Consider the following 27,734-nt stretch of genomic DNA (forward strand, 5'->3'; position numbering starts at 1 on the left):
TATGTAGTTGTTTTAAGGTTGGTTGTTCTTGTTTTATTAGACTCAAAGCTGTTCCGAAGCTACTTGGAGAAATATATTTTGAGAAGCAGTGACCTAGGTATTGATTTCAGTGTTGTCACGCTTAATGGAATCGTAAATAGATTTTAAATAATAACTATAAAGTTTACTGCCTCTTTAGTGTCCCTCAAATATATATTCGTAGTACCTACATTAAATTAACCGTCAAATCCGTAGCGGACCCCGATTGGGGTCTGAACATCAATGTCACCGTAAGCTCAGTTTAGACCCCAATTGGGGTCTTCAAATCGGTCATACATTATCATGTTTAATATTATTAATTTACAAAACATTTATAAAAAAATACTTATTATGGCAACTAAATATAAACGCAGCAATAAACGCTCCAGAGTATGTTTTATTATTCTGTCAAATAATGCGCGCCAAATTTAAATAAACGCATAAAATAGTTGTTGTGGTGTGTTTTTTCGGTCAATGAACTTGTCGGCAGCCATTTTTGCGGAACGCGCGAGTGCTTGTGTTGAAAAGTTTACTATTTAGTGTAAAAGGATTATTAATTATCCATAATGGTAAGTAGCAAGTGTTACTCGTATATTTTACTTTTAAAATTGTATGTAGTACAGTAAATATGCTTTGTCAGATCAATGTTTTGTTCCATATTATTGTATGAAATAATTGTGGTCCATGGACTTGATTTCTTGGTGACATAGGAAATAAAACAATACATAAATACTTAAATCTGATTCCACAGTCAATAAGTTTTCACCTTTCCTACGAATCATACCGCAAGGAACAGTCCAGTTCATACAATTGTATGTTATAGTTATAGCAGGCCTCCTCAAGTATTCAGCATAGTGTGAGCATAGTTGGGCATAGTCGATAACATATATCGATAGATATATGACACCGGTTTACCTAATATTGGTACATAGTAAATGTAAAGCAAATATATTCTAACCTAAAATCTCAAAACAGATGATGCCCTATTGTTGATTTATGGCTCAATTATGGAAATAACTATTTCAGTATATAGATTTTATGAATTTGAATATGAATATCTACATAACATTCAAAACACATAATAAAATAGGTACAGTACAGCTTACACTTATTTGATATTTTACTATTTTAGTCATCCGGGAGCTCAGAAGTTTATATGGAGGAGGAATTTCTGGAAGATCTTCAATCAGAATTTGATTATGATTTTGATGAAGACCTATACTCCCCCCCTGAACCCCTGCAGATTGGCGGAATGGAGGACTCCGACTTTCTAGACTCTGATGACGATTCCGTACCATGCCTCCACTCACCTTGTCGTGATTTCGAAATCGATGTTGATGTGGAGGAACTGGACATGGAGGAACTGGATGTGGAGGTATTGGACTTGGAGGAACTGGATGTGGAGGTTTGTAACTTTAGGTTCAGATATTTTTTGCAGATATAATCAAGGTGTTATTATTCTATTTATTTATTTTTTTATATTCAACCTTATTAGTTGTTACTATATAAGTTTATTTGTACCTATTTCCATGTAGGAACATAGGCTAGACAATAATAGGAAATATCTGTGTGTAAATACAGATCAAGGCTAGCAAAAAACACTGATAAAACAATATGTTTAACACTTGAACACTTACACTTATTGACTATATTTGAGTAGACTAACAAACCTAAATTTCTCTCACAACTACAAACATAATAAATAGTGAACGCTTTCTAAATCAGCTAGAATAGTGGGAGATAAGATTTTTAGGGAAGGTAGGAGTATAAAGTAAAATTATAAAAGTATTTCCTACACATTTGCATGGGAGTTATGTTTCTAGCATATTCATGACAATATAGGTAATTAAAACCTACTTCAGGCCTATGTTCAGCAGTGGACGTCCTATGGCTGAGATGATGATGATGAAGATGACGATGATAACCTACTTCGACCTTAAAAGCTGAAAATGTTTTTTTTTGTTAGTTACCCCCAGTATTCAAATATACAAAAGCTTAAAAGTGATTATAAGGTTCTAGATTTACTAAACAAAATATTATAAATACTTAGAATTACTATAAATTAAACTTTTTTGTTTTTATTGTGTAAATTCACTATATTCTTCATGTTTTAGGATTGTTCCGGGTCAGTAAGATCTGTACAAATAACAGAAAGGTGAGTAATTTAAAAATGTAATTAGCTGTTTCCTGCGGTAATGTCTAAGTAAAATTTCTTTACTTACAGGCAATACAATATGCAAAGCCTAAGTTACTTGGGGTCCCATTGCATTTGTTTCATGTTATATAGTTGTTGAATGTCTATGCTTTATTGCTTTTAAGTATTTTGATTACCATGCCCATATTTTTTTATAACTTCTCAGTTTTTTTGTACTTTTGAGGAAGTGATCAAACCTAAGTTTGAGCAAAATATTTAACAGTGTAATAATACCTTATAGGAAAATGTGTTCGACACCTTTCAATCAAACATGATAAAAAATTGGTTTTCCTTTACTGAGGATGCTTAATTTTTATTAATTTTGTGTCATCTGATGCTCTGATTACTAATGTTTCTGAGAAAGATATTTTTTTAATGACAAAAAGATAAAAACATCCTGCTACTATTAGGTATGACATCTTTACGGTTACAAAATACCTATGTCAGTGATCAGTGTACCCTGTGTATTTTGCAATTGATTATTTTATTTTACTTATGCTTTTTAGGGTTCCGTACCCAAAGGGTAAAACGGGATTTTTTTCGCTCCTCTGTCCGTCTGTCACCAGGCTGTATCTCATGATTCGTGATAGTTAGAAATTTCCACAGATGATGTATTTCTGTTGCCGCTATAACAACAAAAACTCAAAACTAGAATTAAATAAATATTTTGTGGGGCTCCCATAGAACAAACGTGATTTTTTTGTCCGTTTTATAAATAAGGGTACGGAACCCTTCGTGCGAGTCCGACTCGCACTCGGCCGGTTTTTTTTTAATATGTATGTTCACCAATTACTCGAAGGCGCCTGGACCGATTTGCAAAATTGTTTTGTTGGTTGATAGGGTTTATCTCCCAGGTGGTCCCATAATCATGAGGTCAGGATCTGATGGTGGAGACCCTGAGAAATCAAGGGCAACTTTCGAAAATTGAAGGCATGCGTACTGTAAAAACTTGACACTGAGGTGTATGTCTGATAACACTATGCAATATTGAAGGTTTGGAGCTGACCTGATGATGGAGATGAGAGAAGGTTGAGGGAACTCGGCAACGGGTCCTGCGCCTGATCTCTTTCCAGTCGTGTCGGATTGCCGCCCCATCGGGTTATGAGAGTGAAGGAATAGGGAGTGCACCTGTGTCTGAGCAAATGCTCGTGCACTATAATATGTCCTGCGCAGCTGGCTGATCTCCTTAAATGAGAACAGCCGCCGTGGCCGAAATCGGCCTTGGACGCCATTATATATAGTGATTATATATGTATATATATCCGTCGTAATCTATACTAATATTATAAAGAGGAAAACTTTGTTTGTTTGTTTGGTTGCAATGGATAAACTCAAAAACTACTGGACCGATTTTAAATATTCTTTCACCATTAGAACATAGGCTATATTTTATCCCGGCGCGGGCAGTAGCTCCCACGGGACGCGGGTGAAACCACGGGAAAACGGCTAGTATGTATATATATATATACTCATTCGTACTGAAATTAATATTTATTTTAATCGGAGCATAATTTTGTACGCGATTAAGGCGTATTTTATTATACATATATATAGATATTATGCTCCGATTAAAATAAATATTAATTTCAGTACGAATGAGTATATACAATCACTAATCAATATATATTTCTTCCTATTTATTTTAATAGCATAATCTTGTACGTGATTAGGGCACTACACATTTCGCCATTGCAGCGTCGTGCATAATTCATTTGTATGACTTTTTTGTCTAAAAACGTCCACATAGCTTTTAGCTTCGAATGATGCTGCCCATCTCCGAGAAAAATATTTGATATTCTACTTAGTGTTGTAACTTACCTCTCATCAATTTTTCATGTACTTAGGATGGAAGTCGATGTCGAGGATGGATCGGAAGGAGTATCGTCCGTGCCAGTGCTGGAGGCTACACATCCTTTAATGTTACCTCGCTTTTCTCGGCTAGATCAGGTGGCGACAGCATCAAGGAGGGTAGCATCCGCTAGTAGCCGCGGTGGTCATTCTGGGAGAGGCCGAGGTAATTTTGGACGTTGGAAAAGAGGGAAGGAATTAGTCGAGAAGTATCCTTCTGACCTTGACTTCCCTCCAAATTTGACAGAGGAAGTAAGGCGAATTCAAGCTAGGCGTGATAGGAATTTGGTGTCGTCGAATGAACAGAGACAAAGTGTAAGTGAGGAGGAAGCGCTCTTTCATGAGATTGATCGGGAAGACTTTAGGTGGGAGGCGATGGATGGCTGGCAAAATGAAAAAGAGACCTTTCTCCGCGATACCATTGGTCCTTGTCGTGAATTTGTTGATCCTTATGATGCCTTCAGGTCTTTTTGGGATGATAGCATCTTAAATCACATTGTGGACGAAACCAATAGGTACGCGAATGAAATAAAACGAACGAGTGAGAGATTTGCCAGGTTATGGTATGATACGAATGTGCATGAGATATTGGTACTGTTCGCATTTTGGATGATGCTTGGCATCATTAAAATGCCTTCAATAAAATCTTGCTTTAGCAACATACCTTTATTGAAGACGGATGCATTTAGGCACCTTTTTAAAGAAGAAAGGTATTGGCTTTTGAATCGAGCCCTTCATTTTGCCAGGGGTTCTTCGGATCCTTCTGATCCGGAGAATGTTTTATACCCGATGGGGCCAATTTTAGACCATTTAAACGCAAAATTTAAAGAGTTATATTCTCCTAGCCAAGATATCTGCATAGATGAATCCCTTATTCTTTGGAAAGGACCTCTGTCAATTAAACAATATATAAAAACGAAATCCGCACGTTTTGGACTGAAAACTTTAAATTTATGTGAATCCAGCACAGGTTATCTCTGGAATTTTTTTATTTACCTTGGCAAAAGAACGACCAACTCTACTTTGCCCTCGAGTACCAGCACCGTACTGAGGCTTGTAGCACCACTTTTGAATCTTGGCCATGTCTTATTCATGGATAACTGGTTCAACTCTCCATCACTAGCAAGGTTTTTGAAAAGGCGAAAAACGGATTGCGTTGGCACATTACGTGCGTGCCGGAAAAACGTGCCTATCGCCGTTCAAAAAGCTAAGCTAGTGGAAGGGGAATACATGGGACGCCAATGTGGTGACCTCATGGTAATGGCTTACCAAGACCGTAAGCGGTTGACCTGTTTATCCACGTATGGCATGACATGGCTCAAATTCAAACTGCTGCCAAGCCAGGCCGAATATCGGTCTATAAGCCCAAGCTTATAGACGATTATAATCGAGGGATGGGTGGCGTTGATCGTTTAGACCAAATGCTTGAGCCCTATTTAGTAGAGCGAAAGCAGTGCATCAAATGGAACAGGAAATTATTTAAACGATTTCTCAATATTTCTATCCAGAATAGCCGTATTCTAGTTGAGAAATCGACTGGGAAAGCGCACCAGGCTCTACAGTTTCGTCTAAAACTCGTAGAAGCCATTGCTAACAAACATTTACCCCACGTCCCAAAGGCTCGTTCAGAAGCTACTTCTGGACGACGTCGCACGTATCCACTCGGTCGTCTGACGGAGCGGCATTTTATCCAGCGCATTGGAAATAAAGAGTATGCCGACAAAAATCGGACATCACGTCGAAAATGCGTGTGGTGTGCCGATAGAAGGGGAACCAGTACGAAAACAACCTATGAGTGTGCTGAATGTGGCATGGCGTTATGTTTAGATTTTTGTTTTAAAGAGTACCATACTAAACCATAATTTTCAACAAAATTTCATCAAAATCGTTGGTTGCGTTACCCGAATCCCCTGCATACAAAATTTTATCAAAATCGTTTGTGGCATTACTCGAATCCTCTGCATACAAAATTTCATGAAAATCGTTTGTGCCATTTCTCGAATACTCTGCATACAAAATTTCATGAAAATCGGCTATTGGCAATAAGTTCCTGTTCCATTGGAAAGTATTTTTTAAATATTGTTTTTTGGCATTGTATGATGATGGATGAAAGGAGATGAATAAAAGGAAAGGATGATCGTGCAGGATATGAACGGTGTACCTCGGTCTGTCCATCCCTTTTATGTCTTTTGTCATTGTGCGTTTCTTCGTCAACCGTAAATATATTATTCTCATAATATTGTAAGAATCGAACAAACATAAAAATAGAACAAGAAACATTTCTTTGGGTGATGTATACAGTCATTGGTTTATTTGCTACTACAGAGATCTAAAATTGAGCATTCGGCAGGAAGTTCGTCGGTTACTAGCTATTCCACCTTCTTGCATGACAGAAGTATACATGACGTTCATATGTATTGATACCTTAACATTTTTATACGTTGTAATAGGGTTTCAGAGTGACCGCCTGTAGGGCTCCTAATATGCATGTTTTCAACCTAACCTAGTAAGCAATAATGTAAGTCAGCTTGATATAACTCCTGGCCAAGTTCCTATTCCTATTTGTGACCTATGCCTGCATGAGTATGTGTTGTATAAATAGATTATAAGCAATAATTAATTAACATCAATGCATACAAAGCCTTAATTTTCCAAAAAATAATCCATGTGTTCAACCTAACCTAGTAAGCAATAATGTAAGTCAGCTTGATATAACTCCTGGCCAAGTCCCTATTCCTATTTGTGACCTATGCCTGCATGAGTACTATATGTGTTGTATAAATAGATTATAAGCAATAATTAATTAACATCAATGCATACAAAGCCTTAATTTTCCAAAAATAATCCATGTGTTCAACCTAACCTAGTAAGCAATAATGTAAGTCAGCTTGATATAACTCCTGGCCAAGTCCCTATTCCTATTTGTGACCTATGCCTGCATGAGTACTATATGTGTTGTATTAATAGATTATAAGCAATAATTAATTAACACCAATGCATACAAAGCCTTAATTTTCCAAAAATAATCCATGTGTTCAACCTAACCTAGTAAGCAATAATGTAAGTCAGCTTGATATAACTCCTGGCCAAGTCCCTATTCCTATTTGTGACCTATGCCTGCATGAGTACTATATGTGTTGTATAAATAGATTATAAGCAATAATTAACATCAATGCATACAAAGCCTTAATTTTCCAAAAAATAATCCATGTGTTCAACCTAACCTCGTAAGCAATAATGTAAGTCAGCTTGATATAACTCCTGGCCAAGTCCCTATTCCTATTTGTGACGTATACCTGCATGAGTACTATATGTGTTGTATAAATAGATTATAAGCAATAATTAATTAACATCAATGCATACAAAGCCTTAATTTTCCAAAAATAATCCATGTGTTCAACCTAACCTAGTAAGCAATAATGTAAGTCAGCTTGATATAACTCCTGGCCAAGTCCCTGTTCCTATTTGTGACGTATACCTGCATGAGTACTATATGTGTTGTATAAATAGATTATAAGCAATAATTAATTAACATCAATGCATACAAAGCCTTAATTTTCCAAAAAATAATCCATGTGTTCAACCTAACCTAGTAAGCAATAATGTAAGTCAGCTTGATATAACTCTTGCTAAAGGTTATCGGCAATGCAGTAGGTAAGTATAATATCCTTACTGATATTATAAATGCGAAAGTAACACTGTCTGTTACGCTTTCACGTCTAAACTTCTTCCGCCCGCGGCTTCGCCCGCATAGAGTTCGGTTATATCGCATTTCCAAGAGAATTCTTCTAAAGTCCGGGATAAAAAGTATCCTATGTTCTTTCGCAAGGTCAACTCAATCTCTGTACCAAATTTTATTAAAATCAGGTCAGTGGTTTAGACGTGAAAGCGTAACAGGCAGACAGGCAGAGTTACTTTCGCATTTATAATATTAGTAGGGATAAACTTTATTGACTTGACATTGATTGTTGTGTTTCCCTGTTTTTCTGACATCTTGAGGTAAGTTTTAGATTGCACGATCGTCCGACGTCCGTCTCGTCCGGCTTTTATCATTTGGCTACTACATTTCAAAAAAATCGGCCTAGCCCTTTTGCTTGGAAAATTTATTTTGGGCTTTATTGTCAGTTGCTGTTCATAGGACTCGTAAAACATAGGCGTTAATAATTATCAATTTTTCTATAGGTATATATATATTTTTTAATATTTTTTTTTTCTTGAATAAGTGGTTTTATTTTTAACATGATCTAATAAAAATATTCTATACTTAAGTTGTGTTTTTTATTTTGTACTTGTACCTCCACTGAAGCTGTGGACGAATGATGCTGTAACGTATTTATGAAACAGGTTTGTATTTATCATTGTTATTCCCGTTCAGACTAACAGCCCTTTCTCACGGCAGCCCAGTTTTTTACAGAATTCCGTTTGATCGCAAAATAGATTACCTACCTAAGTAAATACTAGTGTTCACACGAGCAAACCGCATGCAGGATCCTGCAAAATGCTAATCCCGACGACATCGTCAAAGTTGTTCAAAAGGGCTTCAATGTTAGCTTTGTCCCAAGTTCGCCCTCCAAAAATTTGAGGTAGTCCCGTGGTCATAAATATAATTTTGCTTGTAGGTAGGTACACAACTGATATCCACTTATATTTTATTTAGCTTCACAGCCGCGGAAGTTTTGTCGATAGCTCCAGAATGTCCCTCGTTGCATATTATTGTGTTAAATGCATTATTAGAAACCTCCTATTATTTTTCCTGCCCAAAGTGAGGGTGAAATATGTGCAACACCTACAAAAGATTAACACCTTTTGTGCCACCTTGTAAAAGACTAATTATTTTAACACAAAAACTAGTCAAAATATATGTACCTTTAAATTTTTACAAAGTAAGCAAGCATCTAAGTTCATTCAAATTGTGTGAACGTCATCGGAAAATCTGAAACCATGTTATAATATAAGTACCTAGGTATGCACCTATTTATACCTTACTACTTATAGGCTTAGGCAGGTTACATCAATCCGTGCCTAATTTGTACGATTTATATACATAATATGTAGCGCTTTTATTTTACCTACTTTTTATTTTAGAAACCCAAGTGATTTATCGACATCATTTACGATACCTACGGTACAGCACTATGACCAACTGTCAAAACACACGAATGTGTATAAAATGTTCATAATTTTTTCTTAACATGAATTCTTACCTATATTTTAGGGGCAAAATATATCAAAATATCTACACGTTATTCATACATCTATACTGTTCAATATCATGTAATGTTATATCAAATTTTCTTGTTTAGTTTATATTTTCTAGCAAATAAGTAGACTGAGAAGGCCTCCAGTTTTTAAAGTATTATATGTAATTTACGTAATCAAATTATTGTTTCCCTAACGGAAACGCATAGATCACAATATTTCACGTCTTACTTAGTAACTAGAAGTTAGTAAATATCTGGTATTCACTTATTTTTCGTAAATTAAAAGTGAAAGAAAGTGTCTCGTTTGGTCGACGCAACTCGCAACATCCTCTCGAGCCAGCTGATATGTCATGTGTCAAAATCCTGTCGAGCAGAGGGGTTAATATCGTCATATGAACTTTAATACGTCTGTTTAAGTCATAAAACGTACCTATTGTGATTTCACAAATCGTAAAGTTCTAATTTTGGAAACAACGAAAGGTTCTCTATAGGGAGGTGATGAAAATGAAACCAATCAAATTTAGGGTTATTCTCTAGCGAAATGGTACTATAACTGAACGATTTTTAGTTAATAAGTTATAGTATATACTTGAACATAGATCTACACTCAGCGGCACGGAATTTGGCCCAAACAAACACAAGTAGATATCAGCCCAGATAGCTGTTGTAAATTCTAATTTCATATGACATATTGTCAGTCCTTTCGTAATTGTTAATTATAATACAGAAAAATGTGTGTCTGTTTAACTTTTATAACACTAGAAACAGATTCCGTTGTTGGAACACAAAGCAGAAAGTTAAGTTTAAATTCAGATAGAAATTGCCGAAGTACTAAGCACGTTCCAAAAAAAAATAATGATTATGATCGTTTTTTGTTTCTCTTTTTTTCACAATTTGATCTGAAAATTACCCTTACTGCAGCTCAAGTTGCTCAAGTAGTGTTGCTAAGACGTCAAGGGCGTACGCAGCGGAAGATGGTTGAAACTTTCAGTGTACCGCGTACAAGTTAAAGATATGCATAGAAAATGTATGATCAGACTGGCCTTTACACAAGAAGACCAGAAAGTGGGGGTGTAAGGTGTTCGTCGGCGCTCTACGACTGATTTATCGTACCTGCAATAATGAGAAATCGGTTTCTCACTGCATTAGAGATACGCCAGCCTTTGCAAACAGCAAGAGAAGTCAACGTCCGTAAGTGCACAATAAGAAGAAGGATGGAGGAACAGGTTCTGCGTGCTCGGAGACCAACTCGAGGCCCGGAACTTCTCCCGCACCATCGCAAAGCCAGACTTAGGTTTGCAAGAGAACATGCAAATTGGACGCGTGACCAATGGAGTAAAATTTTAAGGACCGATGAATGCAGAGTCGTCTTAAAAGCTCCAGACGGCCGTGAACGTGAATGGAGAAAGCGCGGAGAATGGTTTCTTCCCACCACTACCAAGCAAACAGTTGGTTTTCATGGTGGGTCCATCTTGGTTTGGCGAGGCATAAGTTTAGAAGCCCGTACTGAATTATTGGTTGTCGAAAGCCGTCTGACAATAGTGCCAAATATTGAAGAGATCCTTCAAAATCATGTTTTACCCTGTCAGGGAAGGATAGGAAGTGAAGAATTCCGTATAATGCAGGACAATGCTCGACCTCACACAGCTCTTTGCGTAACCGATTACTTGTTCGAGGTCGGTATTCAAAAATTGAACTGGCCTGCAATAAACCCATCCATGAATCCTGTAGAACATGTCTGGAAAATGCGTAAAAGACAGGTCCAAGCAAGTCGTAACCCACCACAGACTCTCAGTGAACTGAAAACCGCGCTGGTAGCTACCTGGGAGGAGATCTCCCAGGTGGAGGTAAAAAACATCATCCAGAGCATGCCAGATCGTATGCAGGCAGTCATCAGATCAAGAGGAAGAAACACCCATTATTAAAATTCGATAAGTTTCTGTTTTGTTAAAAAAGTTCAATTTTAAGTTTATGGTGATTATTGCGGTAAAGGACTCTGTTTTCTAACTTAATGAAAATCCTCACAATTCTGTTGTTTGTTAGTCATTTTCTTTTGGAAAATGAGTAAATTAAACAATTTTAAAATAAAAATTCTGATTATTCATATAAATAATGGTTATAAGGCCCAAATGTGCTTGGGCCAAATTCCGTGCCGCTGAGTGTATTTACCTTAAATGTGGCATATCTCCCTAAAGTTCGTAGACACACTATGCCGTTGTAATATTATTTGCAGCCCTTTTAACAGTCAATCCAAAAGGTCAACAGTCTCAAAACAGCGAACCCTCAAGCCATTCTAAGCCCTTTACTATTTTAGCTCGAACTATCCGACGAAGGATCAGACGCTAATAAATAAAGAAGAATGAACACATTCGACCTCTATTATATTTACGACCGTGATTTATGAGCAATAGGCGCAAATATTCACGAACACCCTCGGGTATAAGGATTTTTTCCTCAAAAATGTTATATACAGATGAAATCCCCCCTCGAATCGTAATAAGTCATTCGAAGTTAAATGTGGCTTGTCCGTTTCAATGGAAAATGAAAAAATAACAAAAGCGAAGCAGCGAAAATAATGTCATGCAGCAGAGGAAATGAAAAGTCCTCTTAGCATATCATCCACATAAATAACGCAAGCTATGTTGTTGAACCTCATAATATTAAAAATGTCACGGTAAAACTAAGGGCTCTATTAGATTCGGGTTAGTTTAGGCAAAAGTATCACTCTATTATACTACTCGTAACTAAGAATCTAGACACAGACATTAATGCCAAAAAATTGATTTAAGCATTTTACCGTTACGAGCTTTCTATCAAACATCTTGGTACAGTCACAGCAGATTTCTGTGAAACACCCTGACTCACCATAGACGGACAATCGAGAACGGCGCCAAAGAACTCAATTACAACAAAAAGTTCCTATTGTACTGTAAATTGAACGCACATTTTTACTTTTTAAACGTTCAGCAGACTTTTATTTGCACAATGCCACCGCCCGTCATTATAGAACGATATCTATGAAAGCAGTCGTTCGAATTTCGAACGAGCACGAGGAAATATTTCCAGCCAGTGTTTTATTGGAATATTATGGGTAGTCGATTATGAGACCAAATATCGACTAGGTATTTAAAAGGAATAATTCCTATATCTTTGTATTTACGAATCTAATAGATGGTACATATAGAAGACACTAAAATCATACATGTGGATCCTCGACAAACGAGAAGAAAATACGAAATAAATAATTATGGAAATACTTGTCGGCTTTTGGATTCCATTTTGGCATTCATAATTACTGAAGCCAAATAACCAAAAATCATATCACAAAACGTAAAACCAAACGAAGCGAATTACGTAAACGTTTAATAAATTAATATATTCCAGTCAAAGGAAAACAGAATTCTAATTTCAAGTGATTCAGCAGTCATAGTATTATTTATGGCATCGATACTGGCCGGAATTTTCGATTCGAACTTGATCTGTCATCAATATCGATTTGATTTAGAAGTGTATGTTCAAATCGTGACATTAAGGATATTCGTATCACGTAACTCGATTTATTGACGAAACAGACGAACCGAGACCGAGACAATCGAATGGAGTACCTATCATAAAAGTTGATGACCCACACTACTAAAATACAAAATAAAAACATGATACGCATTTAATAACAAACATTTTATAGAAAACGACACCAGTGACTTTTATAAATCGAGATTATATGATGAAGAAAACAGGGACCTTATTTAATTTGATAAAAAAATAAATGAAGTCATAATATTGTTTATGACTGCCAAACAAAAGACGCACGGTGTTCTGTTTTCGAAAGGAAACAATACATAATTGTTTAAAAAAACAAAAACTGGAAACGCTGAATGCATTAAATGGCATAAGTCAAGGAGTGGCCGACATAAAACCGGGATCCCTGAGTCACACGGTGACTCACGAATCAAAAAGAAGCCTTAAGAGTAAGAAAAACTTGCTCTGTACACCGCTTCAAAGAACGCATAAAATAGTCGGCAGCTGTCAGCAAATATTAATTGCAGATATTCTTTTGAAAGATCATAAGATGAGAATTAAATAATATACTGGATTTTTTATTATTATTTCAGTTGTTATTCCCATGAGAAGTTATAAATAATATTTTCTGATAATACATATCCACATGTATTTTTGCTCCGCTATAATTGAGGAAAATGAAACGCGATACGTGGCGCGTTAACTGAGTGAACGAATCGTATGTCTAGGACGGCGGACGTTGTCGATAAAATGTGACACATGAGAAAAACAAGACTTTATCTAACTACAAAAACAACCATGAAATTAATAAAGGAATTATATCAGAAACTCAGTATTTTAAATATTAACCAACTTAAAAAAAGAGGTTCTCTGTTTGACTCATACTTAACTATGAGCAACTTAAAAAAGTAGGTGTTTGACTTGTATGTTTGTCCGCGATTATGTCTCGTTTCGTTAAACCGATAATGATGCGGTTTCCAGCATATCATTTGTCACAAATAAAATTAAAAACTTTGTTTAAAAAGTTTTTCATTATTAATGGTTTAAAACCCAACTAACAATATATTCGAGAGCAGTCGTATATTTTGCATAACTTCCGAGGTTGGGTCCAATGGGCCTTTGTCCCGGCTGGTCTTTTGCAAGCCTGGCCTAATGGTTCACTAGAGATAACGCATTTACAGCTACTGGGACCAAGTAAATGTGTCCGTCAAAACATTAACGCGTTAATCGTCACCATTTACTTTATAGATGTAACGGTTGGGACTAGATATAATATAGTGGAAGGAAGGCTAAATAGTTGGATATTCAAATAAAATTGATCATTTAATTAAGTAGGCACTTAAAATTCAAACCTTGTTTAATTATAGTTATAATTGAGTCACTAGCTGTTAAAGTATTTAACCGTAATTTTACGTTTTGACATTAAATATCTGTAAAATAATCAACTATAAATCGTCATGGCAAACTGATAATTTTACTATTAAACGTAATTGATCGAAGTGCCGTTTTAAATATCACGTAAATGCTACCTATCTCTGGAAAAGAGCCGTTTTAATGAGTTAATTTCAGTAATGACTGCCGAGTCGTGATTGAAAATTTTAATGTAGTCCATAGAATAAGGCTGTGTTATTTAATAGACCGTATCAATTAGACGTATTTAATGAATTAAGAGTTAGTGTCGGTTACTGGGTATAAAGCTGCCTAATTACATTTTTTTAAGTGATTATGCTAGAAGGACCAAACTTAAATAAGATATGGCTCAATTTTACTAGTAGGTACTTCTTTTGGTCACGTAGTACGAGTACTAGGCTACCATAAGCATTGTATGGTGACAAAATATGAGCAGCATGTAAGCTTTTCAGCGGCCTATAGATGTAATAAGCGGCTTAAAGCCACGCAATCTATTTTTCATTTAAAATTGCGTAGAAGGAATACCAGAGTATTCCAGAATATTTAATAACAGCCTTTTCGTACGGCCGGTTATAAAATAACGGCGCATTCAGTTGTGGGTATCGCTTGAAGGTTTTTATGAAGCAATACTGCAGTTAGAATCGATAAGTAACGATTATTTTAATCGCACATATAATGCGAGTTGATTTAGTATCGATCATTTTCCCTCGAGGCCCTATCACACAAGCTTAGTCGTTAAAGTAAATGGCGCTATTGAGAATTAAATTGAACATATCATTTCATATTTCTTAAACGGTTATAAAACATGTTTTCAAGTGCAGTTTTAAATTACAAACTTTTTTGAGATCTCGAAAAGCAAAAGGAAAGCTAATGTCAAATGTGAAAAAGCTTTGCTTGCCATCTTTTAACTTCAGTCAATACTCATTCAAGACCTCAGACGTTTTATAAGATGATATGGTGTATTGAAAAGACTGTTAATTCGGTCTAGCTAGGGATGGATTTATCTGTTGTGTAATAGTTACATGTGTGTGTATGTCATGCCAATACACACACATGTAACTTTTTGGTACATTGTTGAGGGAGATTGCTTCCATTAGATAAATACAAGCTCGGTATATAGATACGTCTATAGTTTACCCACCCCAGTTTAGGGGTAGGCCCACATTCAGGTGATTAGCTAATATAGTATACAAGCCCCGACTCATGTACAAGGTATACGTATAGTATGTATTTGCTTGGATCAGAATAGGCCTTCACTATCGATAACATGACAAATGACAAACTATGGCCATGTTACTGTTACTGTTACAGCCTTTTTTTTTATCGTCCCACTGCTGGGCACAGGCCTCCTCTCACACGGAGAAGGATTGAGCATTAATCACCACGCTTGCTCAATGCGGGTTGGTGATTTCAGACTTTATAGTCCAGGTTTCCTCAAGATGTTTTCCTTCACCTTTTTTTTTTATCAGCCATTGGTGTCTAAGTATACTTAGAAAGTACATACAAACTTAGAAAAGTTGCATTGGTACTTGCCTGACCCTGGAATCGAACCCACACCCTCATACTCGAAAGGTTGGTTCTTTACCCACTAGGCCACCACGACTATATGGGGTATGGCCATACCAACTATATAACTATGGCCATACCATCTACTAATGACATTACCAGTATTGATATTGTACTTGAAATTCCTCAGACATATTTATTGGTAAATAAGGGCTCACGGCAAGCGCCGTCTGCAAACAAGGGGTGCTCCCCACATGTTGATCAACTTCTATCGTAATTTGCATGATACGCGCTAAATATGTTATTTTATGAATAAATGGGTACAAGCGTAAGATTTTCCATCATAATGTATTGTTAGGTTGTATGCGAATATCAAGTAAATTAAAAAAGAAATCAGTGTAGCGCACACATTCTTCACGCAGACTGTGTCGATATGTGGCTGAAAAAAAAACATTATATTATCTACTTCTTAACTAGGTACAAGCTAAAGAATATTCAATTACAAAACAATCAATATTAACAAGTCAACAATATTCGTTCATTCCTGAAAACTTTCTCACGATATCTGTGTGACGACGCGACGCCGACGCACGACGCAGTCTGATAATGCGTGGCAAGCTTAAAGGCTCGTGAAAGAGTTCCATTAGGAGCGTCGATTACAGTACATTAGCGCGACAGACACATGTCAATGTCATAAGGGAAAGTACTGGCACGTAATTATCTATCGCATGGAAGGTCTTCGGTACGGTAAAGTTTATGAGTACATAATCGCCGCAGGAAGTGGACGATAAAACTTGTCATTGGTTTTATGATTCCGTAATGACATATAGTCAACAAAATTGAATAACTCATAACTGTAGGTACAATTTACCATAGATATTGTCCTGAATAATTTAACCTATTCATCATAACATAATTATTTTAGTACGTACACGGAAAAAAACCCTTAAAAGTACCAAACTTGAAGACCACATGGAACATTAAACACGCATTCTTCCCGTAAGTACGTCATAAAAAGACAATAATTTCGAAATAGTTCACATTTATCTTATTGAATTTATCCATATGGGTAAACCCAACTTTCACCAGCCACGCTCATCGGGTGGTTAACTTACAGCTGGCCGCGTAGGCGATTATTTATGCTCGAAAACGCGTTAGAGAGACGGCAATATGTGCGTTCACCCATCGGAGTAAGGAAAAATGAGTGGAGATACCATAATGCAGGTAGGCCAGGCGCCTTCATCTAGGTCAAATACGTACGATGGGCATGATCGAAATCATCAGTTACGAGTGAAAAAGCTAGAAATTTTGGTTCTTTGAAACATTATGTATTGCAATAAAATGATTCTTTGGACCCAGAAGGGGCAGAGACAGTACCGTTCCTCGTCTCCCGAACACCCGCATTTTGGCGCGCTACTTTCTTAAGAGATTTCCGTTATGGCATCTCTGCCAGTAATTATGTTCTCCATGGTTTACCCGTTTACCCTGTAGATAAACGCTATCTCTGATAGGGTGAGTTAGTGCTAGTTAAGATTTTCTCTTAGTTATGGCTTCCTCATGGGTATAGAGCAATTAAGACTAGCAAGTTATGCGAAACTGCTGTAAATCGTTCTAAGTTAGTGTTTTGATTTCTAACTGTGTATAAGTTAATTTATTGCGAGACTACTACATGGGTCGTCTTGGATTTTACTATTTAGTTTACAAGAGAAAGGAAGAAAACGTGTGTAATAAAAGTAAATACATTGGTGTCTATTTTAATCAGTGGCTAACAAGTATCAATACATGAAACTTAAGATATTGGTCGTTATACTCGTTAATGTAATAGTCCAATTTAACATCACAACTACATAATTAAAAACCACATAACACGAGCCATAAAACGGAACACATTTACAGTTTGAAACTTAAAAATGTTTACATAAAACCACTTCGTATAAAAAGACAACTGGTCCTTTGGACCGGGTCCGATATTTACTGTCGCACTCCGAAAGTTCCAAGAACAGTCACATCAAGTGTTTAATTGGTGTCGTAAAAACGAAATTCTTCGCGAATTTGTCGCTGCAAATGTATTTAAGAGTACCCCTATTAGCAACGACAATTTCCTGGTAAGCCTTCTTATCTTTGTTTTTAAAAAAACCGGCCTGTGATGAATATCAGACTTAATGGGTACTGTACAGTACAAGTATGAAGAAAACTCATTATGGTAAGGTAAATAAGTGATCGGAACTTGGTATGATTATACTAAAAATATTGATGATAAAGATGTTTATGAAGTTGATAGAATATTTAAATCATCATCATCAGCCTATCGCAGTCCACAGCTGGACATAGGCCTCTCCAAGTGCACGCCACTTAAATAAAGTTAAATTATACACAACTATTTCTACAAATTTCTAAGCCCCCATAATTGGAACGCCTGAAAAGGATCGTTGAGCTTTACTTAATAACATCAATTACCAACATCCTTAAAATACATATTTTGAGTTTGAGTTTTAATTTATTTTTCCAAAACAGATATCATTTCAGTCTTAAATCTTAACCCTAGATTCTAGATCGTTACTAACAAGATTGCTATCTCCAACAAAATCGTTAAGTCAACGGGTCCTACTAAGCAAGTTCGTTACCATGGCAACTGAGGTAAACTTAGCTTATTGCCGTCATGTATTAAAATAGGTCCATTCTGTCACCTGTCAAAATGGGAGAGCTCTATTGTGCCATTATCAGAAGCTTACGTGTTGTAAACTTTGGTGAAATTGTTGATGGAAGTTACATTATAATATGTGTCTCGAATATACAATAAACTTTGAGATGGTCTATTTATGTATAGTACAGATACAAGTCTTACATATGAACGTAGTTTAGTTTCCCTAAAGCTACAGGTCGTTCCTCTGTGCTCTTTATCTATTTATTCTCATAATGCTTGCCAGAATTTTCAAACTTCACACTTGGCAGCTTCTAGACTACCTTTTGTTTCATCTTGTCAAATTAACAGCTAATATCAGACACCCATTCAAAGTCTAGGATTCCGAGCTAAGCTATAAAAGTCCATGACCATATCTAGCAAAAAAGTATGGTAACTTAACTAGATGTAAAACCATAAATATCTTGTAAGAACTTTAGTAGGTAGATACTGTAACAGCCACATTATGAATGAATCAATTCCACCATTATGTAAAGTTTTACGTTTTATTGAGTGTGTAGGTAGGCCTACTATCAAAGCACGTGGGCTATCTATTTCCGCGCGGGTCAATGACCGGCGGCCTTGCTGACTGACCGTCAAATAGTGCAGTCGAATCGCGGAACCAAGGTCGATACAGTTTGAATACATATCATGGATCGAATTTACAATGTGAAAACAAAAAACAATACCCATTCTCTCTTTATTATTTATGGATATTGTGAAAGTTTCTTTGACTATTTGTATCTCACGTTTTCAGGGGAAAAAGCACTGGTCCAATGTATGTAACTTGATACCGATATTTTCGAACCCTATAAACAGGATTATTCGTAGCCTATAAAGGACATGATGCTTATTTTTATGTAGGTCAAAGGCCAGAAGATTAATTAAAAATTCATGGTATTTATTGTCTAAGAATATTTTAACAATCTATCCGTTAAATAGGAATCGTTTCAAAACACCATTATCCATTGGATATAATTTATGAGGCGTCAACCTAAACACTGCTATTGAGTAAGTTAAGATATACTGCTGATAAATCGAAGGGCTACTACCCAGACACTATTGTGTCAACTAGTGATGTGATTACTATTATAACGAAGCACTCTATTAGGGAAACCAGAGGAAAAATCACTTGAGAGGCACAGCTGAACGTCGATATCCTAAAGAAAAGTGCCTTTAGATTTTGATGAAAGACGAATTTTACGAGCCTTGGGAAAGCTGAGCTTCTTCGGTTTTAATACATCTGAGATAAATGAATGAAACATTAAATTTTACCAATTTATAAAAGGAAAGTTAAAGGATAAGAAGAATTTATTTACATACACATATAACAAATGTATCGACGAATCTACCACAGTATACCCAGCTCAAATCACATCACTAAAATCTACCATTGCAATGTTAAGTACCAAAGATCTAGGATAGTGATAAACGTCCAGTTATTACTAAAAGGTTTTACTACAAACAGGCATGTCACAAGGTTTATTATATGCAATTGTATGTACATTTTCCAATACGAGCCTATTCACAATAGCAATAACCAGGTCGAGACCTTAGTAGTGAATTACTGTTATTAGTTACACTTTCAATAAAATAGCTAGACAAAAAACTGTCTGTGTCCGTCAGGCTAGACAGTTTAGGGTTCCGTTTGCAACAAGCTACCAACTCCGAGTACATTTAAGACCGCTTTTTTTTACTTTACTGAATATAATTTATAAATATTGATTGAAAGCATCGCAGGCGGGGACCACCTTGACCGCCACCAACGAAAATTCTGCTAAATGGTGCACAACCGAAATGACTATAAATAAGCCTCTGTTGGTCCCCGCCTGCGATGCTTTCCATCAATATTTATAAATTATATTCAGTAAAGTTGTATTGATCAATATTATTGTGGGGCTTGTTTTACTCTTTTTTTAGTGTGCAGTCGGGTATTTTGTTTTTTTAATAATAATTCTTTTTGTAAATGTTATGTTCAAAAGCTCTGATGATCTCTATCGAAACTCGTAGGAATGCACAATACATATTACTGCTAAATCATAAACGTTTAGGTGTGTAATAAAATTACCCATGTGAGAAGTAAAACTGAAAGTCCAAGTATTTTCCGAAACGGGTCTTGAAGAGCTCCCAAAATTATTTTAAAACTTCCTAATCTAATTGGACAAACAGATAAATTAAACACGAGCTTTAAAGAAGTCAAAATTAAAATGCAAACGGACCTCTAAATGCAACATGCACTCTTGTCCTAGTTCAATACCGCAGTGAGATGTCGCCCTCGATGCACGGCGCATGCATACTGCAAGTCGCATTGCAAGTACATGCATAAATACATGAGTTTCCCAACGCGATGGAGTGTGAACAAATTGCAATCAAATATGAGTTCAGATCAAAATCAAGAGCGTTGTTGAACGATGAAATATTTGATTTAGTTTTTTTTTCTCACTTTTTGAAGAACATTTTTGGTACGTTACGAATAGATATTCGGGCGCTTCCATGATTTTACACGCTAAGTATTTATTGACACGCTTTTAGCCACAAATAAAAGCACCATTTTTGTGAATCGCAAAACATACCTTATAACCAAATCCTGAAGAACGCATACGGAACAGCTTGTTTCATCAACATCAACTAATATGCAAACGAGAAGAAAGACCCATACCTGAAACAACAACAAACTCATTATAATTCAGTTCAAAGCTCTATAATAAACATTTTAGTTGTGAACTATGAAAGATACTGTAGTAAACAGAAACAATGTGCTATCGACCTTAGGTTGACGACCTCGGCAGATCAGACAGACAGAATGCCTGCAGTCAATGTTGTAACAAGACATTGATTAGCAAGACAGAGATTGTATTGTTAGTTTATTATTCAAGCTTTTAGTTGATAGAAAATATTACTAACTAATAATAAACACTTCGATAAAACTAACTCTTACTAAATTAAGTAATTTTATTTTTATGTTATTAAAAGTTGACATGCAAAGATTTTCATTATTCTGCACCTACTTTAAATTAATTACGAAAGTGTTGCCATATTAACAAAACAACATGCAACACAATAAAACCTGAACTTTTATCCGCCCGTGTGCCAAATAGGAAAACAACGTAAGCGCCAAGTGGAACAACATGATGCCTACTTAAAAATCAATTTGGCTGCGAAAGCAACATAAAAGGCTTATCCGACTCCAGATATTGAAATTGAAACTACATAATATATATCTTCGGTTATTAACACTGTTCTTATTTCGATACGCTTCTTGGCCTGCGGACAAGCGTTCTATACAAGCTGTTGATTTGCATCCGTGCCATACTCAAGGAGGTAATTATGCTAGTGATTCTCGACCCAAATCAATAAAAAAATTGGTACGTATTTTTTTTTCTTTAATTTTTTTCGGAATTCCGTAAATGTCATCTAGCCTTATTTAAACTTGGCGCGTATGTTACTGGCGTTAAAACCGTGCTGCGCCCTCACACAAACGCAAACACAAAGCATACGCAACGATCACTCATAAATTTCATTCATAAAATTGGATTACTTTGGAAATACCACGACATTACAATGACAAAAAAAGCAGTGCATATTAGTTATTTCCCATCTACTGTTATTCCAATCGATTATTTACGTATTGTATGTCTTCCTCCTGAACTATGGCACAAATGCAAATCAACACCTTGTATAGGCAAGCTAGTCTGTCGTAAGTCTCCGCCCACGCGAGGTAGATCCTACAATAATAATTCCCGGCGTATCTCGAGACATCGCAGGTGAGACAGAGCTGGTTATTTTGAAAGGAAATAAATGGATACTTGGGAGATATAGTGAGCAGCAATCGTTCTGCGTGTCTGTTTTGAAGTTATGAAGGTCGGGTGGGACATTTTATACTTTATGGAGAACTTGTTCTGCGTTTATTGTTAGATTTATCTTCTTAACAATTTGGGTAGCTTTTTTCAAAGAAGAAGCCCTAAACTGGCGTATAATTTCTAAGGAATACGGATGCAGCTTACGAAACATACACCATAGTAAATCCTCTTCTACAAATATAATCTCTGAACGCAGTGTAACGCTCGGGGGCTAGTTTAGATCACAAGTCAGTGTAGATGCGCCGTTCCACAAGTTGTAATCCCATTTCTCCCTGCATACGAACAGCTAAAATTATCATACAAAAGCCTTCAAGCAAACCGCTTTTACTGGCTTTAAAATCTGGCTTCCATATTTGTCAGAATTGGAAGCTAACTTGAACAAATCTACAAGATAAGAGTTCATAGCTGATCTGATATAAACGAAAGCTAGTATTCTCCAGGGCAATAGTACGGTTAAACATGTCGCAAGGTTGTAGCGAATGTTTATCGATACTGCAGTTGGTCATCGATTCCATATCGATTACCCGCATTCGTGGCGATTGCGGTTCTGCTTCTCGGAATGACAAACCGATGTCAACGCACATAATACGAGTTTACGCCATTGTTGCACTCGCTATTCATTGAGAGCTTTCAATTGTTGCCGGTTGTTGTTATATATACTTGAAATAAAGCGATTGATAAAATCGATGACCGCTTTTTGTCACTTCACAATTGCTGAATGTTTTATTGTTATTTTTAAGTTATTAACTCTGACAGCTGCAAAATTAATCAAAACTGCCACAAAAGAAACAGTTAAGTAATTGGAGCATTTTTTCACACTGCTTAATGAAAAAAACGATCTAATCTATACAGTTCAGATACGGTTTTTGCAAACAGATTTCAGCTGTTATCGGACGCGACCGTTAGTTATCTTTTTACGGTTCCAACAATTGTTTGGACAATGAATGTCAACGGGGCGGAACGGAGGCGACAATGCGTGAAATCAGTTCGTACCGCACCAAGTATTACAGCGGTTTAGCTAAGGATTAGCTCGTGCCTGCAGCTTTCAACTTAATATTCTAGATAGTGCTGGAGCTCGGACTTTACGAAGAAGCCAGTAGCCTGCAAGAAAATACTTCACTCGTTGCTTTTGCACCTGTTTAATGTAAATGCATAACGCATGCATTGTATCTCAAGTAAAGCATATAACACTCATTCATTTGAAATGATTTTGGGATAAATAAATATCCTCTTGAAACAATTCTTTTAATACTAAGTGAATTTGTTTCCTTCTCTTGAATTTGTTAATCTCATATCAGCTAAAATTAAATAACGTTAAGTAACGCTGTTATTAATTTCAAAATTCATGAATACTGCGTAGTTTATAAATATGTTTAATTAATTTTCCTTCCCTAAAATATTGGCTCCTGGCCAGCAGTTCCTACTAAAAGACAATTAATAATGCTGAATATTTTTCGTAGTAATTATTTTAGCAGCATTTTTATGTACTTTTATATATGAAAAGTTTTTAAAATATAATTCTTTATATTTTAAGGAGTCATTGATCCCATAACAGTACATTTTCAGTAACGACGATACACAAAGTGTTGAGAGACAAAGTTGCATTTGCATTTAAACCTCGGATTGCATTAAATTATATTCCGTCTGTTTCAAAAGTTTCTCTTTAGCGGTACGAATAAACGGAATTTACTTTTGGTATAAAACCCGCGCTAACTAAGTACAAATAGCAGTTTGGTAACATAACATATTCAATTACTTTTAAGCAGATTCTAAACTAAACTTGTCGATACTATTTCAAAATGTCCTTATGTATGTTTTAGTCGACATAAGATTAGTCCAGAACAATCCATGGTCACCTGACCTTGCCTTATCCTCTTTGCATCAGGATCGTTAGGTCTTTCCAAAGTCTAGCCCCATTTTGCAGTTACCAAAATAGCAATCAATTAAGTACACATTCACTAACATATTAACAGAAGTTAACAGTACATTAATATGCTTAGAATATAGCCCTAAAAACTAGCCACTACAACAAGCCACAAGTTATTGCTTACTTGGCGGCACGTCATAGGCACGAGATCGCGTGACACACGGAGGGGGGACGGTAATCAATTACTAAGCCCTGCCTTTGTACTAACAACTAATATTCAATACAAATAATAATTAAACCTCCATTCAGGAACATTTAAAAGGAAAACTGCATAAAAGACAGCATGTTGAAATGAAAGAAGATATGAAGAAGAATATGCCAATAAACATGTTTTTAACCTTTGCCCATAAATATGTGGTAAGAAAGATTACAGGAGGCAAACTATGATAAATATTCTGGGGGATCCCAGCTTAGTATAAAATGCATCAATGGGAATCATCGTCCTCTTTACAAAATATGACGAAATATTTTTAGATAAGCAACAAACATTATCGTTAGTACGGTATTTACAAAACAGAGGGTTGATGGTAAACAAAGATACGGATAAAAAAAAACATTAATAAACTTGAGCCAATCACGGCTTAGAACTTTATCAATAGGACATAATTTGCCGAATTCCAACCAATCAGATCGCTCAATTGGTATTATGACATCATTTGTTTACTGTTGATAATTTTGCAAGCATGTGCTTGCCCTAAAAACGAAATGTGGCCCGATATTGGCGAGATCGTTGAACTTTTTGGACTATAAACTTTAAAATAGGTTGGAATCAGGACTTCATTACAAGAGTCAAAAAAGACATTAGTGAGGAAATAAAATTGATAGACCTGTAAAATGTGATGTTATTTACCAAACGGAGAAATGTCTTTGGAAGACTCCAATAGTTTTCTCCATAACAACGTGCTGTGTTCTACACACCAACAATAGTTGTTATGTGAGTGCACACATTGCATTTAAATAATATCAATACACTATGTACTTCTTTAAATATGCATGCAAACCACATAGCCCATTGTGCAGTAACAATAACATTTAAGAACTTATTTGTCATTCTAAGAAACTAAGGACTGTTTATGGGGCCTGATACATGAAGTATACATCCCATAATACATAACAAAGTAATGTACTCGAAGATTTTACGATCATTCATGATAATGGACATCAAGCAATGTCACTTAATGGAAATATCATGTTAAGCAGTCTACCAAGTATAAGTTAATGGATGGCTAGACGCAGAAAATAACAATGAATACTGCCAGCTTTTCAAAAGACAGGACATATAACATGTCTGCTACAGAATTTCAGAAAAGCTACAAAATGAAAAAATAAATTCATAGACCCAATTTCAGAGAACAGTTAAAAAATATAAGAGAAAGTGATAGAATGTTACAAACTTATCAGGGCGAATAACCAACAATAGCTTTCAAACTACCACAAAAGCTCCACCATTTAAAAAATAGGATAATCGTGAGAGAAACTCTTGATACGAACCACAAATGAACAGATAAAATAAGAGCAAAACAGCAACTGTGTCATTTCAATCACGTTGCAAAACTGGTTCCTTTTTTATAACTCGGTAAAGATAAAAAGTTCTAGACTATAGAGAGCAAAACAGATCAAAAGGAACACGAACAGATCGAGGACAACGAAATTATTATTATTGCTGATGATGCTTCCAAAAATAACAAACACCTATGTTAACACGGCCAGTACGTAAGGGGACAATAGAGAATCCTTTTTGAAAGACGTTACATCAAGGCCCATACAACAGCTCCCAAAATGGCGTTAAGGAAATCCTATTTCTAAAAGGTTACGACGCATAACACGAATAAAAAATATGCTATTATTCATATGAAATGTCAAGTAACGCCGTCGAGGTTTGTACGAGTCTCAATCGGAGCCTTCAACAAAAGGAATACGCACGTGAGCATTTCGCTGACTCCTGGTATTTTAACAAAGAATTCTGCGAACACCGCATATTAAACCGTAACTCATGGCAGCTAAGACCCATTTTGTATAAAAAGAAGCAAACGTCATACCCTCCAAAAAAAGAACGTGTCGCCATTTGAAGTCAAAGTTCAACCTTCAATGCAACGTGTGCCAAAGGCGTGGGTTTACTTTTCGACTTTATATTCTGAAAGTAAAGTTCACATTTGTGTGTATTTCTGCAGGGACCGTATGGGGTGGTTTTTTACGCGGTCGTGTGCCATATTGTGCCGCAGCCGGTGACGGAGGGTTTGTTCGAAATGCATGGCTTGTTTATAGGTGACGAGGTTTTGCCTTGCGGTACGATGGGTCGCTATTGTTTCGAGTTCTCGCTTGCCATACAGCTGTCTGAAGAATCATGTAACCTTAGCTGTGTAAACTTTACAGATACAAAAAAGGAAGCTATTGTAAAGGGTTTACATATTCTGTGTAAAAAAAAAAATCAGGACCTTTTAAGGTGTCAAAATATTCTACTTATCCTAAAAGTGACACATATCCACCAAACGTCATCAAGTAGGTACTTCCAGTATAACCCTTATCTGTAAACTGATCAAAAACCGAGTTTCTTGGACGGAACTTAGTTTAATTCGGTTCCGGCTGAGAAACAAACTTTCTGGTCGTTTTGGACCATTTCACAAGTTGCTTCTTATGCCAAGGGCGGCGCTGGCCTAATTAGGGTGCTAGTAAATTTTGGGATCCTGCCAGCTATCGTTATCTTATTCTGTAACAGATTATTAACGGTCCACTAGAGAGGAAAGGGGAGCATTATGGTACTGGATATAAGGAGAACCCATTTGGATTTTTTTCCGTAATATTTTTACTTCACCTCCTCTTTGATCGTCAATACACGTCTCCCTTTTGATATGTTTTCCTGGTAAGCCCATCAGACTCGTTCAGATGCTAATAGAAGTATTCTTCAAATATGTAACCAGTCATAATTGAGGTGGACTTCGTAACCACAAATCATAGAACATCATTTATTAATAAGTGTTCATAATAGGAACAAAATACCCGTGAACTGAATACCAATAAACTGCGTATCTACAATACAATCGATTTGTTGGTTAGTATGATTTCATCCATCAAGTATCAATACTCCTATACGTCGATGTCTAGCCGACATTGTGGAAGCGAGACCATCATTATCGAGATGTTTATCGTAAGCACACCACTATAATTTAATGGCGTTAATGGAAATCTTAATATCGATATTATCGATAAAATTTATTACATTGATAAACAAAAAGAATATTCTAACATGAGTAGTGGGTTTATTGAGAATGATTGATTTTCTATTGAGGTTTATTATAGTTTCTTAAAACAACTGAAAATGTTTTTTTTTTTATTTTAAAAAGGCTGTGTGAACAGTTCAGATTTAATTTTGATGATCATTACAGGATTTTACCGTTTCTTTCCTACCTTTTGCCTTTCTTCCTATTCTAACAGCATGACTATATTTTCCTGTCTTGTTTTTGAGTCAGGAATGAATAAACAATAAACTTCAATACTGACGCAAGCCAATTAAATGCCCATTCAGGGGAAGCCAATATTTTGCTCCTGTTGGTCAACATAGGGAATGATTCAC

General features: G+C 36.1%; 2 protein-coding genes across 2 annotated transcripts in view; one reads left to right on the forward strand and one right to left on the reverse strand.

Moving 5' to 3' along the window:
- Positions 1 to 27,734, reverse strand: part of LOC110372027 (protein tweety) — a 79,009-nt gene that overhangs the window by 25,906 nt on the left and 25,369 nt on the right. The gene's annotated exons all lie outside the window — the stretch shown is intronic.
- On the forward strand, positions 444 to 7,594 carry LOC126054659 (uncharacterized). The gene is made up of 3 exons (XM_064037388.1): positions 444 to 587; positions 1,151 to 1,423; positions 2,133 to 7,594. The coding sequence occupies exons 1-3, from the start codon at positions 585 to 587 to the stop codon at positions 2,175 to 2,177; spliced, it is 321 nt and encodes a 106-aa protein (XP_063893458.1). The 5' UTR covers positions 444 to 584; the 3' UTR covers positions 2,178 to 7,594.

This window comes from Helicoverpa armigera, chromosome 2 (genome assembly GCF_030705265.1).
Source record: "Helicoverpa armigera isolate CAAS_96S chromosome 2, ASM3070526v1, whole genome shotgun sequence".
NCBI classification, from domain to species: Eukaryota; Metazoa; Arthropoda; class Insecta; order Lepidoptera; family Noctuidae; genus Helicoverpa; species Helicoverpa armigera.